General features: G+C 39.9%; 2 protein-coding genes across 9 annotated transcripts in view; one reads left to right on the top strand and one right to left on the bottom strand.

Moving 5' to 3' along the window:
- Positions 1-3,971, bottom strand: part of LOC144017648 (uncharacterized) — a 51,964-nt gene extending 47,993 nt beyond the window's left edge. For 5 of the 6 annotated variants that reach the window (XM_077519440.1, XM_077519444.1, XM_077519443.1 and 2 more), the window contains exon 1: positions 3,243-3,971. In XM_077519440.1, coding sequence (XP_077375566.1) covers positions 3,243-3,680 — 438 coding nt within the window. In that variant the 5' untranslated portion in view covers positions 3,681-3,971. The remainder of the gene's footprint in view (positions 1-3,242) is intronic. The other variant, XM_077519445.1, reaches the window with a different exon arrangement.
- Positions 2,931-17,007, top strand: part of mpped2a (metallophosphoesterase domain containing 2a) — a 47,307-nt gene continuing 33,230 nt past the window's right edge. The window contains exons 1-2 of one of the 3 annotated variants that reach the window (XM_077519437.1): positions 2,931-3,418; positions 5,168-5,448. In XM_077519437.1, the coding sequence (XP_077375563.1) occupies positions 5,336-5,448 (113 nt within the window). In that variant the 5' untranslated portion in view covers positions 2,931-3,418; positions 5,168-5,335. Of the gene's footprint in view, positions 3,561-3,588; positions 4,743-5,167; positions 5,449-17,007 lie in introns of those variants that run through there. The other 2 variants (XM_077519438.1, XM_077519439.1) reach the window with 2 other exon arrangements.

Below are 17,007 nucleotides of genomic sequence, written 5' to 3'. Positions count from 1 at the left end.
ACGGGTCTGGGAAATTGAAGCTTGTCAGTAAAATTACAAAAACGCAGCGCTGCTTGAACTGGCAGACATGTAAATGTGGCAGACCCCCGAGATGAGTCCATTATGGATTGTCCTGGGCAGCCTCTTTTCATCAAAAATCCCATCAGTGTATTACAAAAAATAGTATATAGCCTTGGCACCGACAAATTAATTCTTTCATTTTTTTTTTCCCCCCCTTGCTGATGTGAATCTCTGTTGAACTCTGTGATGGCTAGCAATTCAATTAAACTATCCCCCGGAAGAAAATATACAAAAGGAGAGAACATCTTTCATTTTGACACTTAATTGTGATTTTTGTATCAAACATAACAGGCATTATTTTGACTAAATGGTCTTCAGGGTCAATTCATTAATACAGCTGACAACCTTAAAATATGCAGCATTTGAAACATCATTTCATCACAGAAAAGCAGCTATTGACAAACTAAGGCCAAGCTTCATTTAAAAGTGATTCAGCAATCCAACAAACAAAACAAGGTCAGATCCCCAAGAAATTAATGAATTGATAATTAACCATTTATACCCCACCCCCGAAGCAGCCTTGCTGTTTCTACCCCATTCCTCGTGGCAGCGTTCTAGTGCAGTTGAGAGAGTAGAGACAGAGTTGGCCCATTTCATGTTGTGTGAAGGACTCCCACAGGTGCTCATTAGTATTGTTTACTTGTGAACCCAATGGAGCCATGTTCTCTTCTAATCATAGATCTGATAACACCTTCTATGCTTTGGAAGAATTTTCCCACATACAGTATCTGTGATCTCATGAAGAAATCTTCCACGTCCAGATTTGCACTGAGGGGAATGTGCAGTCTCTCGGTGCCTCGATGTGGTTGACAAATAAACAGTGGTAGGTAGAAGTTTGGTGGCCCTCAAATTAAATACTGGAACAATTTATTTTTTTTTTAACACCAGTTTCAGTGCAATGGCTGTGTGCAAAAGCTATCATTTAAAACCATTTTTCTCAGCTTCAGAACACACTGTCATATCTTAGTGAGTTCATACAACCATAGTCTTAACTTGTTCACAGATTCTATAAAAACAAAAACATAAAACAAAGTCTTACTATCATGCTCCTCTCCTACAGAAGCATCTTCCAGGTCTAGTCTCAGGGCACACCATCTCTACATCCAAGAGAAGTCTTTAAAAGTTCATTTTTGCTAAAAACCTATACCGTAATATGGTTGTCTCAAGCTGATCTTGAATAATCCATGAGTTATGCTGTCCGAGGCCAAAGACTTCCATGAAGATTTCATATTATGCATCAAAATCATCTCTCCACTACTCCATCCTTATATTTTAATATTCATAGGAATGTCTTAGTACAAAATCATGCTAACGTGTCCTCCTCTCATAGTATGCTCTGCAACTCCCTCTATATTGATTATCGTACAATCGCCGTGTCACATTTAACTTGACAAATTTTGGTCCTAAACATATAGTCATACATTTGGCAATACATGACTGAAACTTAATTTGGCTATTGGTGTCTTCATTGACCATGAAGCCGAAAGGGATCTCCGTTGCTGCTCAGCACAAATGTGTTTAAGCAACTAAAATAATTGAATACTGCACAAGATTAGATGCGATAAAAATCAATAGCCTGCTTAATAAGCCATGTCATAAAGTTTTACAACCTTGAGGAGGCCTATCACATTTAAACACCCCTTGTCAAGACTCAAACCACACAGGGGCAAGAGCACTGGCTACTTTCTCCATTCTCCAAAAAATATGTGATGCACTAAAATCAAATCATTCAATACATTTTTGAGAAACTGAAGGTACAAGAGAATACGCAGACCAAAAACACCACATTTTCAAAAAGTTTTTGTCCTCAAGCTAGTGTTCTCTTTCACAGCTGATTTGCATGATCTATATCTCTATTGGCAGCTACGTGGAGTGGTAATGTGGTCTGAGACCAAAGTGCCCCAGGTTCGATTCCCCTGACTGGCACAGTGATATGGGTTGGGGGAGGGAATGTCCCTTCTCCTCCTGGGTATCCACAATGTCACAGCTGAGGTGCCCTTGAGCAAGGCTTAACTTTTTCTAGGGCACTGAAAAGCTGCTCACAGGCACTTCAGTGTGTCACCAAGAATGTGTGCTTGCTTGCTGTGTTAACTGAGTAGGGTTAAATGCAGAGGTGCTGGCATTGTGACATTATTATGGGGGCAGTCCAGGGTGCAACCAACCTTTCGCCGAACGTCAGCCAGGATAGGCACCAACTCAGCTGACACATTAGTAAGGACATGCAGTATAAAAAATTGATAGTTAGTTTGGGGTTATTTTCTATAAGCACTTATAAGCGTTTTTAGAGTGGGTATACATTTTGTCAGTCAGTGTATAGCAGTCGTGGACCATCAGAGCCATCCAGTTATTCTGTACAGGCCTAAACTAAACTAACACTATCAGAAACCCCGACCGACATTTACAACCAAATTTAGAATTGTATTAATTTATTAATAGTCTCTTGATTTCATATCTCTTGACTGCCCTGATACCATTCAGTCTATGTGGATGTTATGTCCGATCAGATTTCAGCCTGTATGCACTGCCATGTCTATAATGTAACATAAACAATATTTGCAATGGGACTGTTTCTTCAACCAATCACGTTTATAATCCATACTCACAGCATCTTCTGATAAGTCAGAGCAAGACATGTTTGACTTTCAAAATGCATCTATAGCGATTTGCACACTAAAACACATATAATACTCAATATCTCTGTTGAGTATGATGTATAACATCACATTACGTTTGTACGCTTTTTCCATATTAGACATATTCTAATCTGAGTGCTATGTTGGGTTTTGTATTGTCTGTCTGTCTGTCTGTCTATCTATCTATTTTTTTAGCAGGCAATATGGTTTCCGACTGCAACTGAAGGCAGCACGAGGGAAGCGCGGGACTCGCTCCTCCACGCTCTCCCTCCCTCCCGCGCAGCCGCGCGCGTGTGCCCGCCGGTGAGGGCGCGCGCACGGGAGGTGGCTGGGGGTTGTGCTCGCTTCTGCTCTCTCTGCTCTCTGACCCCAGTGGCAACTCCGATTCACTACACTCTGCACCGTCGGTGGGAGGCTGCTCTCTTCAGACTCCCTCTCCCCTCCCGCTTGTCTGTCAGCGTCTCTCGTCCGCCTCCCCCTCGCTCTCTTGTCTGGTTTCTTTGCACAGAAGCCAGCCGAGGTCCCACCGGGTCGAAGGTTCTGCCCTACCTGCACAATACCTCTGCCAGCCCGGACCGCCGCTGTGCTCTTGCTCTCCCCCGCCTGCTCTTCTTCTCCGCTGCCGCATGGACCCCTGCCTCTCCGCCGCGTAGAGGGCGACCCCGACCCGACGCTCTTCCTCCGGCTTGGCACCAAAAAACGCACAAAAACCCCGCACGACGAAGGTATCGGATCCTTTCCACTCGCCTTTGAAAGCAACGAAAGAGGGAGGAAGGGCAGAAAGGGGAGAGGAGCGACACAATGTGCTGTTAGCGTTACAAAGCCGCCGTTTTGAGGTGGCTTGTCATTTCCGCGGAGGAACAAGAGGTTAGCGCGAGGCTGACTTGCCACTGACCTCCTTTGGCTGCTTTTTAGGAGAACAGGACCCGAGTTGTGGACTACACGGACCTTTCTGTGTGTAGCAGGCGGTCGTGGGTAGCCGCACATAGCACACACGCATCGCGAGTGTGTTCTGCGCGGTGCCTGACCGAAAGGGTCAATTTATCCGCCGTCACCCCTTTTTTTATTTTTTGCTTTTCCTGGGTGATTTCCAACCGGAAAGTTGAAGCCTGTGCGGTTTGCGGTGCACACTACACGGACAGAAAATGTGCGCGCACCGGCGTCACAGTCAAACGGTTTGAGTGAGGAGCTGCGAGGCAACACGATTCAGATCGAGAAAGGGACTGTCGGAGAAGGTTTAGCACGCTAGGCTAGAGGGCTAATCGTTGCTACAGTAGCCATATAATGTATTGTAGAGATAGTTTGAGCAGATAGACGCGCACATGCGTGAATGCATAAACACGTTCAACCACAATTGCGCGACTTGCCTGTGCAAAATACGTATAAACAAACAAATAAAGTGTTCTTTTTAGGATTTATAAATAAGAAAGTAAAATAATGTGTGCATCTAATTGTATTGAAATTAATTGAAACGTTTCAGGCCTGGAAGAATTGATGGAGACAGGATTTCATGAGATATTTGATATTACAATGCAGCCCTTAAAAATATGTGAACACATTTTGTTTTTGTGTTTGATAATTACTACGCTATCTGGAAGGGTCTGTTCTTGGCATGAAATGGTAACTGGAAAAAATGTGTCTTTTGCTATATTTGCCAGAACTGAGCTTGCATCAATCATAGTAACCCAAATTCATAAAACACATCCCCGGCTGACCCTCAATTAATGGCGTACATTAATGTTTATTGTGGACTTGGGACAGGTTTTTTTGTTGTTGGAATTGGCATGCCGTTTGCTTTAACATATTCACTAACTGCATGCAACCATTAAATCAGCTCTGGAGCTGTTGATTTCCCTCCAAAAAAGATGACAGGCTGTAAATCGAGGGCAATCTTCTTTTTATATTTTCCCAACCCCTTTAATACTGATGTGTATGCATCAGGGGCTGCGTTATAAAACACGTGTCAAAGCCTGAAGCGGGCACTTTACGACCAGTCAGGGAGGTCAGACAGGAGGGAGGCTCAGGGTCCAAGCAGACACAACTGTCGCGGTGAGTGAGTGCTGATGATGCACGGACACGCTTCTTTTAGCTGCTTTTCTTCATTCATGTTAATAATTGATTTTGAATTCTTTAAAAACTGTTACAGTTATGCAAGAATTTTTGAGGGCTTCCCAAAAGGGATTCAATGCAACAGGATAATTTTAGAAGGACGGGAAAACAAAAGTTTTATTTTTGTGTATCGCGGGCAGGTTCCGCTGGTCCGTGTGGATGTTGCTTGATTTTATTTTATTTTTATTTTTTTCACGAAAAGGCAAAATTGCTTTATGCTTTATTAAATGTCAATAGGCTGATATAGGCTAGTGATAAATGTTCTTTACTGATTTTTTTCAAATTTTTTTTATTAGTAGAACCCATTTGTTCGGTTGTTTCCTTCCCGTGTCATGTCGCTAAAGTCTTTTCTCTTGTTCGTGCAGCCGTCAAGAGTGCTGGGTCGGTGAGCCGGGCGTTTGCTGTGGCTGCTGCTGCTGGGGTGGCGAGTGACTTCCTGGGCTTTTTGTGAGCCGCTCCAAAGGATGTCCGCTGCACGCGTCGCTGCTGAATCCCGGTGAACGAACGGCGTCTCATGTCCACACGTCGGAAGGATGGCTCATGGCAAAGTGACCATCACGGTGGATGAGTACAGCTCCAACCCGACACAGGCCTTCACGCACTACAACATCAACCAGAGCCGCTTTCAACCTCCGCACGTCCACATGTAAGTGCAAGCGTGACACACGTGCATGCCTTGTGACATACGTGCCAGGCGCTTGAAGACAGGACTTTGTCTTAATCTGTTATAGTTATGTTACTTAAAGTTTGAGGGAAAATATAAACATTGAAAGGCGCACTAGCTTTATTGAACTTTTGATATTTTATAGAATAAAAACTGTTTAGAGTTTTAAAAGTTTTTCTAAATTAAGACTCAAAGATAATTTTCACAGAAAAATATACTGCTTAAATCTAGAACCTCTTTCTTCTTTAGCATTTTGCTGTTTTACCAAAAACTACATTTGAACAGCATTATATTTTAAAGATGCATCCAATATATATTGGTTGCAGATTATTTATTATTTATTATTATTATTATTATTATTATTATTATTATTATTATTATTATTATCATTTTTAAAGTTTTATATTTGGTTCAAATTGAAAAAATTACAGTTTAGTGGTGTCACTATTTAATATTTTTAGAATAAATTAATCCATCAATTATTCAATCAATTAATCGACTAATTGGATTCATTTTAATGTTGCATTAATGTGTATTACAAAAGCATTTTTTTCTTTGATTACTGTTTATTAACCAATCATTTGTGGTTATTTTGTACTTTGTATTCGTATAGTGATTAAAAAAAAAGGATTGGAGGATTAATGGTGGAGGATTAATGTATGTTACCGGTTTGATCATTATTTTCCAAAGTAAAAACAGATGTTTGCAAATGTCTTATTTTGATTAAACACAGAAGACAATCAGTCTTCTTTCATGAAGGACTAAAGAAATCAGTGAACAATTACTGGTGATGTGCTGAAATCAGAGGATTTGGACAATTTGTAAATGGCTCCAAATGATTACTCAGTTATTAAAGTTGTCAGTTAATTTGGTAATCGATTACTTGTTGATTCATTTTGACAGCTGTAGTACAGTTCAACTTAAAGCATGTAAGACATTCAAGCGGTACTTTAGCAAGCTCAAGGTAGTCAAATTATAGGACTGAAAATAGGACCTTCCGCTTGTTGTTGGTAGTGTTCACAAACTGCTCCCACCGTATTGTTTTGGAATTCCTGCGAGCTGTGAGAAAAGCTGGCGGCACAGTGTTGGTCCCTCCAATGTGGAAAAGGAGACAAGGTCACCTAGCAGTTTATGTTATGTCAGTTCATTTTACTGGTTGGCACAGGCGGCAATAAATCAGGCCAAATACCTCAATTTGAATTTAGGTTTACCGTGCCGGACAGCACAGGACGCATTCCGGTGCAATGTCTGAGCTTGCTCACACAATTTATATCCCTCGAGAGTTTAGTTTCATACCTTTGTGATTAAACGTGGCAGGTTTTGTCGCAGTTTCTTTATGGTGTCGTGGTGTGTTTCATCTCAGGCTTTTAATGGCAGCGTTGCACCAATTGACCGTACCGTACGTTTGAATGGACGCAAAGAAAAATGGGGAAGACTAGAAAGAAAGCGAAAGTGTGGCTAATGTTTTTTTTGTGGATGAAAGGGGAAATGCAAGCTTATTTGTTGTGGCCATCTTTAATTACTTTAGCGCATATTAGGGGTGTTAAAAAAAAATCGATTCGGCGATATATCGCGATACTACATCGCGCGATTCTCGAATCGATTCAATAAAAAAAAAAAATCTTTTTTTTTTTTTTTTTTTTTTTTTTTTTTTTAAAGAGCTCAGAATTGTTCATTCGGTAGTCTTACCGATTCAACGTCTTATCATCATTGCCTTTTTTTTTTTTTTTTTTGTGTGTGTTTTTTAAACTTCCATTTTTAATGGAAAAATATTCAACAAAACGTCTGACTTCGGGTTAGGATTCACACCTTGAGCATGGAAGAATGTTATATGAACGGAACATTAAGCCTTAATATTTTATTTTAATGCTGTTCAAACATGAAACAGATTACAACCTCTATAAGACTGAAATTTCAGATAAATAAATAATACATTTTCATATAAATCTTACACTCTACAAGCGTACTGATTAGTATTTTCTAAATTTGAATGAAAAAAAATCGCAACAATCGACTTATAAATTCGTATCGGGATTAATCGGTATCGAATCGAATCGTGACCTGTGAATCGTGATACGAATCGAATCGTCAGGTACTAGGCAATTCACACCCCTAGCGCATATACGTAAATATTTTTGAAATGTGGCTCAAACAAGCACCATTTAAGATGATGTTTATTGACATTTTTCTGCTTTATTTTGCAAAGGTGAAGCTTTCCGTTAGAAAGGGGATGTGATGAGGCAAGGGGGCCTCTCTCGAGATATGTGTTTGGATAAACGCATTAGGCTGTTTCCTGGCTTCCACAGAGCCAGCAGTGTTTTACGCCGTCATCCTAAAAAACTCAGACTGGGAACCCCAGGATCAGACACACACACACACACACGCAACCCATCCCCCCCGCCATGTTTAAATTCTCATAGAATACGCACACTGCTCTAGAAAAGTAAAGTTTTGTTTATATTTGAGAGATAATGATCCGACGTGCTCGAGGTTCCTCTGTCGGTGCGTCCAAAGTATTTACGGATAAAGTTGTGGCTAAAAGAAATGAGGAAGGAGAACAATAACTCAAGCGAGACGGTTGCTTCTCTTTTGAAATACAATCTCCTCTTATGCCCCCCCACTCTCTTTCCTAGAGGGAGTATTTACATTTTGTGATGGAGTACAGCAGTGCCTTTTGTTCAGTTCAGAAGGTATCACTCTATGAGCTACATATGAAAACATGCATGCCACAGTAGTAGTGGCAATAATGCTTTGTAATGTGACCCTGAAGTTCATGGTCATTCCCGGCCGGCATCATGGGACGTCTGTCTGTGTCTGGAAGTGAGCGACAGACTGAGTCCAGGTCTGGTTTATTTTTCTGTGCACTCAATGTGTGTGAGTGTGTCTGCGTGTGTGTGTTTTCTTCTTGCTTCAGCCCCCTCGCCATCGTCTCGTGAAATGAAATGCTCAACAACTTGGAACATATGCTTCGAGTTGGGACACTAATGGCTTCCAATCCAATTTGAGTAGAACGTGGGCCAGACTGAAAGCCCGAAATACAAACAGACACACACTTTTTTGTGTGTGTCTGTGTCTGCAAAGGCCTGCATGTGACACAAAAAATAGCAAAGATGGACTTTATGTTGGATTTTTTTTTTCTTTTTTCAGATCTTAGTATTAAGGTTTACTGAAGTTAAATATTGTAAATTGTTGCATTTAATCATAAAACTGATGCCCAATGGGCAAAAAAAAAGAAAAAAAAAGCCTAAACCAGGCCAGCTTCGAGCACAGCCCAAATTTGAGCTCAGATTCTAAGAAAACAGAAAAAACAAGTTTATTTGAGGCTGCAGTTACACTTCCAGCCAGAGGTGGCAGTCATGAGTAAAAAAGTGACAAACTCCACGAAGCACGTTTAAGTCTTCCCGAAATGTATCTGTTTTGAGTAGGCGGCCCGGTCTCGTGAAAATGAGTCACGGCTCACCAAGCAATCACGAGTTTGGCTTTCGTTACCATGGTGACCGAGGGCAGAGCTGGGAGTTTGAACGAAGCAAGCATATTCTGCTTCAGAAGTGAAGCCCAGAGTGTGGTGAAAAAAGTCAAGACTAGGGTGCGAAACAGAGGAACTTAGCATGGAGGCTAATTTACTGTGTTACAATTTGCTCACAGACACCTTTTCAGAAATAGATAAGACAAGATTTACTTGATTGTTCAGTTCACACGTGATGATTGGACATGTCCTCCAGAGACTCAACTCTTTATTTACACACAATTAAACCGTCACATTTCAATATGGCCCTGTTGTAGTGGCAAAACTGTCCTTGTAAAAAGAGCATTTGTGACACAGCTTTTATTTTCGATTGTGCAGCTGTATCTAATTTTGTAACCACTGAGTGTCAACTTTACATGTAAATTTCCCTGGTCTAATAATGTCCAGCTATGTTCTTGACCCAGTTAGACATTTCTCCCTTTCATTTTTGATTGCCTGATTGTTTTAACTAATGGACGATCTCTCCTCACTGGCTTTGTGATTATCTACTGACAGTGGGTGAGAAAAAGACAATGAAAAGGCAAAAATGGCAAAATGGTCTCCCTGTAAGTGATTAAGAAGACAATTTGTGCTCTTTTAGACAAAGTAACAGACACAGCAGAAATCATTCAGGCATGCCATTAATTCAATCAGCCTATCTGTTGCCGCATTCGTATTAAAACAATACCAACACAAGCTTATCTAAACTGGTCGCGGTCAGCTTATTAAAATATTTGCACGTCAACCAACATACAGTACAAACACAGACTATAGCATGATGCGTGGCTGGATTCCTTCCTCACTCCAGTATCAAGCAATGCATTGGTAGGATTCTTTTGGTGCTTGTTCTAATGCTGGAACTTGCTTTGTCACTTTTTTCACAATATTATATTAGTATAACTGCACCTACAGGTCAGCATGCACGACTGTATTCACATTCCACACGTTTACAATGAATGGATTATGTAAACCTGATTCCATGCACATTTACAATGAACCTAAAAGGGCTGAAAAGAGATGAGTTTTCGCTTGAAGAGTTGCCTGAATCATTTTTCTCATGGAAATATTCTCCTACTCTGCATGGCTGCCTCTGATAAGAAATGTACACTGTATTAAAAGTGTCATTGTTAATACCTCGGCACTCTGGTGCGACCCTTCCTGTAAATAGGTTTGAACCAATTTAACTTTGTGTTTTCCACCCGACCGTAAGGTGATTGCGGTAATATGTTGAAATGATAACTCTTGAACAAACTGTGCTGTGGGAAAGTTATTTTCACAACTGAGTTATCTTGACATCTCATCTTTCTTGTGCCCCCTGGCAAAGAGAAATGGAAATAATGTCATCATATATTTCATACCATGCTTTTGATGCTTCCCCTCTACATCCCAAGTGGGATCCAACTCCAAATGGTTGCGTCATTGAGAACAGGAGTGCACCTTACGTCAATTATTTCAGGAAAAAAATGCAGTGTCATCTTTATCTTTCTGTGCATAAATTAGTATGGCCGCCTGAGGAATTTGACAGCCAAGTATCACTTAACTTGCATTAACTTGAAGGCTGAAGAAATAACATTTTTAAAAAAGCAACATTTTATTCCCTTTCCTTTGTACTGGTTGTCTTAGCGGACGTATAACATCAAGGTTAGTTTTAGTTTTATTTAATGTAGGCCTACTGTCTTTGTATTTATACTCAAATTGCAAATTCATGATTCTGGCGAGCATTAATCCTAATTTAGTATACCCATTTCACATATCACTGGTGTTGGGCCAAAATCTCAGAAGTCACAATTTGGTAAATCTCATACTTTTTCAAAAATCTAATCTAGTCATTTTATTGACCAATCTAAAGTGTTGCAAATGCCTTGTTCTCTTTGATGATGCAATGTTAATGGCTGAACAAACTTGCTGTCTTTGGGGTCTCCTGAAAAATGACAATTTTGGAGGTAAAAGGTTTTGGCCCGACGCCAGCAATTGAACACAAGTTTAATTCCTTAATTCAAAACTTTACGATGTAAAAGTGATGTTTTAAGTATCATTTTTACATTCTTGACTGTCAATGCAGTGCAAAAGAAGAAGGCCATAGGTAGGCTGTTGATGGCTCTGTCGTCTTGTTTGCTTTACATTTAGCAAGCCTCGTTGTTTTGTGCTTTTCTAGTGGGGTTGATGGTTAAGTGCTCCTCTCCATCGCTAATGAAACACACAGTGGCCTTGGAAGTGGCTGTCTGGAGTTGCTGTGTTGCTATGCACACGAGTCGTCATGCGATGCAAAAAAATGTCATGACATGATACTTGATCATTTTGATGCCTCTTAAGAATCAAGTTTATATCAGGTAAAACATTGTTGAAGTCGAGTCAGACATTTCTGTTTTATGACCCATTGTTTTATCAAGCATGTTGCTGCTTATAGTGGGTGGAGGGTCTTTTGTAACTAGAAAAAAAAAAACTTGATTAAGTCCCCCCCTTCATACCTGACCTGCTTCGGTAGCCCAGCAAAATGGTTGTGGTGGTGGTGGTGGGTGGGGTTAAGTGACAGTTGACATTGTACAGGTCTGTGTTTTGTGAGAATGAAAAACCTTTTGGAGATTTTCCTTCGAGCCTGGCATTATTGGGCACAATTTCCGTTTTTTTTTTGTTTTTTTTGGGGGGGGTGTCACCATTTCCCGATTAAGTTGCCTCTTGACTGAAATGAACTTCCCCCCATGGCTGCATGGCAGTTTTAAGTGTTTTCAAATGATAATGATAATCTATACTGGTTATTAGTAAGACATTTCAATAGATATGTCATGCACTGAAGGCACCTTGCTACTCGCTGTGTGACAAGTACTTGAAACATGCCTTGTAGTAGTAGTAGTAGTTTCATTAAAAATGTAGAGAGTAGTGGTCGTGCAAACCCAGAGTTTGTGGGTTTGATCCCATGTCGTGGCACGTACGTCCAAGTATCCTTGCGCAAGATACTGAGCCCCCAGTTGCTCCTGATGCTGCGTTATGAGTAGTCAAATGTAAAGTGCTTTGCGGGCCTTGTAAGGTTGAAAAGTGCTATATAAATGAAGTACTATTTATCATTGATATCAACTCCTGGTCTCATTAATCCTATTTAGCACCATACTGTAATGTAACGTTCACGAAATTTGGATTTATTTTCCCCAAAGATTTTCCTTTTGACAGCTTACCCATAACCAAACATAAAAAAATACAAAATTTTGGTGTCATACAGTATGTGGAGCCTTACCAATTTTTCTTTTTATTTAATTAGCTTTGTAGGGAGGTCATATGTTGTCATAATGTTATGTTGTGCCACATGTAGGGAGAGTTTGGTCAACTAGCTAAAATGTGAAACTAGCTTTATCTCTGTAATTTTATTCCTATTTGTTAAAGATAATATTTTATAGCTTTGTTTTTCTCTTTGTCACTAGTTTCTTCGTGCTAGCCTGCATCTTGGTGCTCAGCCGTCAAGCTTGTCTTCACAACATTCCTCCCATCATCCCCGCAGTCACACAGAGTGTCAGCAGCACAATTAAAGGCCTGTGCCGTAATGAAAGGAGCATTAGCAGAAGCAATTTATTTCCCAACGTAGTGCCGGAAGGTTTTCCTAGTGCCGATTTTCCAACACGGGGCACTTTGTGTGCTGCACTTGCCCATAATAGCAGGAGTAACGGGAGGCATGAGGACGACTCATGCTGCGCTGAACAAATGAAGAATAGGATGGCGGCCTCAAGGCAGAGTGGCATCATATTCTCCTTAAATCATCAGAAGATTTTTGCAATTTGCTTGTGTGTGTGTACAGAGCCATTTTTTTTAATCACTCTGGCCTGCATCTACTTTGCTCGGTTTTCTTGTTTTGCTACTTCTTGTCTGCCACCTTTGCCGCTTTCTATTCCCTTGTGCACACCCTCCCCCAGTTGCCATCCCCTATCCGTTATTCCTGTATTCATTTTGTTCCTCTGAAGTTTATTGAATTAGCTCAGACAGCTGAAACGCAGAAGATAAGAGAGGCGCGCTCTGTGCTTCTCTCTGAGAAATGGTATTGCACCGTGGATGAGTGAGCGGCATGTTTGGGGCTGAGTTTGTTGGAGGGGGAGGGGAACTGATGCAGAGGTTATAAATGCTGGAAATGGGGGAACATTGGCATTTGATTATTCCACTGAACAAGTGATAAAGAAAGTCTGAAGTCAGTCATATATATATTTTAGATTTTTTTTTTTTTAACAGATGTTTTACTTTTTGGGGAGTAATCCCTGATTTTCCATCAAAAACGCAAATTAACGTTTCATCAGTGTTTTTTTAATGTTTTTTTTTTTTGTTTTTGTTTTTTTTGTTTTTTTTGGGGGGGAGGGGGGGGAATCTTCATAATGCATATTGTGATATCTTCTTCAAACCATTTTGATGAAAAACAACTGATGATAATATGAAGACAAAAACAAGTACAGAGTACAAACTTCCCTTCAAAATAACCTATATGTCGAAGGCGTAATCTGATTATAAACATATAGAAAACTTGTGAGGTGGTAACAAATGTTTATGAAATAAAACCAAGAAATGTGGAGGAATTGTGTCATGTTTCCAAATCATCCTTAATGTCTAATCAGGTGCAAGATGTCGGTCAACAACATGTAACACACATATGAAACAAATCCCAGAAATAGTGTTTATACAATCAAATATGAAATTAGTAATTTCCCAGAATCTTAAAGATGTTTTTTAGTTCATGCAGTTATTTAAATAACCCAGTATAATTGTGTGTTGTTGTTTTTTTTGTTTTGTTTTTTGTTTTTGTTTTTTTGTAATTTAAAAAAAATATTTTGGAATGTAAAGCACAATGTTCCCAATGCACGCAAATAAAAATTATTTACTCAGGATTTTGAGATCTCACATTTTTTAACTCACTATTTTGAACACAACTATCAAAAAATTATTGTTATTTCAGGCCATACAGTTAGTTTCAGCATTTCAATTCGCATAAATTGCATCTCACATTTAGTCAGTCGGTTACTAAAAATGTCATTCACTTACCTAGCAACACCAACAGGTTTGTAAGATTGCTTGTGTTTAAAAGATGCCGAACTCCATATTGATGTTGCTCCGTGCTTTGTTTCTGTGATGGCCTGTGAACCAGTCATTGGACAAGCCTTGATCCTGTTTTTATCATGCATGAAAGGGTCAGCTTTACTTGATTAGCAGTATATTTTCACATCCCCCCTTTGACCTCAGAGGTTTTAGGGGTCTGGTTAGCTCATTGATGAGAAATCATTAGAAGGATGACTCCATTAGCATGAGGAGACTGAGTGTGTGAAAATCAGAGGCACAAGAGGCAAATCTCATCGCAGTGGATGACAGATGGTCGAGTTGGAAAGATGGACTAGATGGGGATTGACAGGTTTTTCTTTTTAGACATTCTTGAGCTGTAAGTGGACAGTAATTCACCCCATCCAAACTTGACTAATGGAAGGTACCGATATTTATGCCAACCAAAACCAGACACCAATTTCAATGAGAAGAAACTGCATATCCAACATGATAGTTTCACCTGTATTCTAGAAATGTGATCATGGCTCTATATCCTTAATATAGGATTTTAATATTATATTTAAAAGTAATGCTGCTTAAAACAAATATATACATGCTTCCCATGAGACTTAAAGGGGTGAGTTATTGAATATATAACCTTTTTTTCACATTACCTCGGCTGGAACTTGTGGCTTAAACACAAAAGCTCAATATGGAGTCAGTGAGCAAGCGGCCACTGTCGAGCCAGAGCTGCATGAAGACTCTGGAGACTGATCAGCAAAACTTGCGCATGGCAAAGCAGCGCAATCAATCATAGTGCTTATGTGGCTTCTGCATTGAGCTCAGCGACTCCGAGAGCGACGGAGACGGTGACCTCCTTATCTGCTGCCAGTTTAATGTCACATTTTAAGGAGCGCGCTCACGCTGAACTTTGACCTTGTTTGCTTGTGTATTTTTCTAAAGGCCGAGGAGCCAAGTGTGCTCAGTCAAATTAAATATCCTCCTACAGACAGCGGAAAGCTCTACTCCCAACCTCCCTCTCCTTGGATTTCTGCCTGTACTACTGGCTGATATATGGAAACAAAACAGTGGTTTCTTCAGTTCAGTTCTTTTCACTTTTCTATGATCGTCGACAGTTTAGTAAATGATGCACCTGTTGTCTTGCCAGTCTTAATATTGAATGTTGCACGTCACAAAATCGCTGGTTCCTATTTAATGATAAAAGTTACTACTACTAATTATAAAATGATTTCTACACATATTCACACAATTTTCAGTTTATGTTGTATACGGCTACTAATATTAATGCGAATTTTGTGGGAAGAAAGAAAACTAGCATGGATTTAACATGATAATTAGTTCACATTTTTCATAATCGTGACAAATTTAGTGTTGAGTATCAGCCAGTTTTCATTGTAAAGTTTTTACTCCAAGTGAGGATATGTGAGCTCTTGAACGTTTCACTGATGAAGGCTCCCCAGACGTTTCTTCATTGTGTCTGCATTTGTGGAGCCACGGACCTTTTTGGGGGTTTTGTCAGCTCCAATGTCATGCTGGATTTGAGAGTGTGCTAGTGCCCTCCTCGAAAGCATTTGCATATATCCTTTTCCCTGCTCTTTCCCCTTTGCAGGCTTTTCTCTGGTGTCATGCTGAAGTTAGAGACATGTTAACACAAACCTTCATGCTAACATGCTTCCGTCTTTCACAAGGTAATATTATTTTACTTGAGATCAGCAAGACATCAGTTTATAGTCGACCAGACGTTTGTGCTGCATTATAAACCTGTGAATTTTTACAGTAAGCAGTATTGCAATGTATTCGATCCCTCCCTGAGTGTGACTGTGAAAACTTTGCAACACTAATATGGCACTTTCTTGGCTCAGACCTGTTTTAATTGATAGGGGTTGCTTGGTATTTACTTACATTCTCAGGATGGGTTATTTATCAAAGGTAGGAGGAAATAGAATATTGCTATTTTTCCTCACAGGTTGTTTTTCGATGCACATAAATGGATATATACAGTATGTGGGGGTTTCGTCATCCCGTGCTTTTCTGCATTTAGGTTTTCCTCCATGACGAGCACTGTTGAATCCTGTAAAATTGCATGACGTTCAACACCGCAGAATACCGTATCTAATCAGCAGCTAACACTCCAATACGATTTGCTGCTCTGCTGGCTTGGCATGTATTTGTGTTTATTCTAGAGTACACCCACTTCATTTGCTGTGCAAAGTCAAGTGAAAATATCATTACCTTCGAATTCCCTTTTTCATCCTTTTCATATTCTGGTATCGTGTATTCAATGTCAAACACAGTAATCGACTTCACCAAAGTGTTCCAATGGCCAGGCCGTAGAGAAACTGTCGGGTGCCTACGTGTGTGTTAATTTGGGTTACAAAACAGTGTGTACAATATACTAATGCTAATATGTAGATGATTACACTATACCGGATTATACCAGAAGATCACAGAACAAAAAGAGAGGAAAAAAGCAACAAACAGATGTGCCAATTCCTACACGCAACAGTTTTACAATACATTTAATTTTTTCCCCACTGAATTAGTATGACCTTAGCTTAAATTGAACAATTTTTTTCAGTTGTTTTTTGGAGCTACCTGCAGATAAGAACAGCTGTAAGACAGTATGTAATGTCGTAAAGCAGTGGTTCTTAATTAACTCATTCACTGCCAGTCATTATAGAAAATTTTTACATTTCCAATACTCACGTGATATTCCATTCAATAATTATATATAAACCGAATCTACCAAATAACAGAATAGACTCCCTACTTTTTGTCCCGTCCCGTTCTTTTATAATTGACAGCAGAAAAATGTAGGTTTGCCAAAATACAGCCATTTCTCCCATGGACTGTGTTTATTTCCTATAAAATGGGGCAATGATGTCATCTACCGGTGGTTGGGCATCAGTAAAGTTGTTTCCAAGTTTGATATTTACAGTGGAGCATGCTCAGATTCGCCCCCATTTAGCACCGCTCTAAAAAATACAATTGACAAGTATACTTGTCAAAGG

This window comes from Festucalex cinctus, chromosome 4 (genome assembly GCF_051991245.1).
Source record: "Festucalex cinctus isolate MCC-2025b chromosome 4, RoL_Fcin_1.0, whole genome shotgun sequence".
NCBI classification, from domain to species: Eukaryota; Metazoa; Chordata; class Actinopteri; order Syngnathiformes; family Syngnathidae; genus Festucalex; species Festucalex cinctus.
The sequence above is the reverse complement of the archived record's forward strand: the minus strand, read 5'-3'. Positions and strand labels throughout refer to the sequence as shown.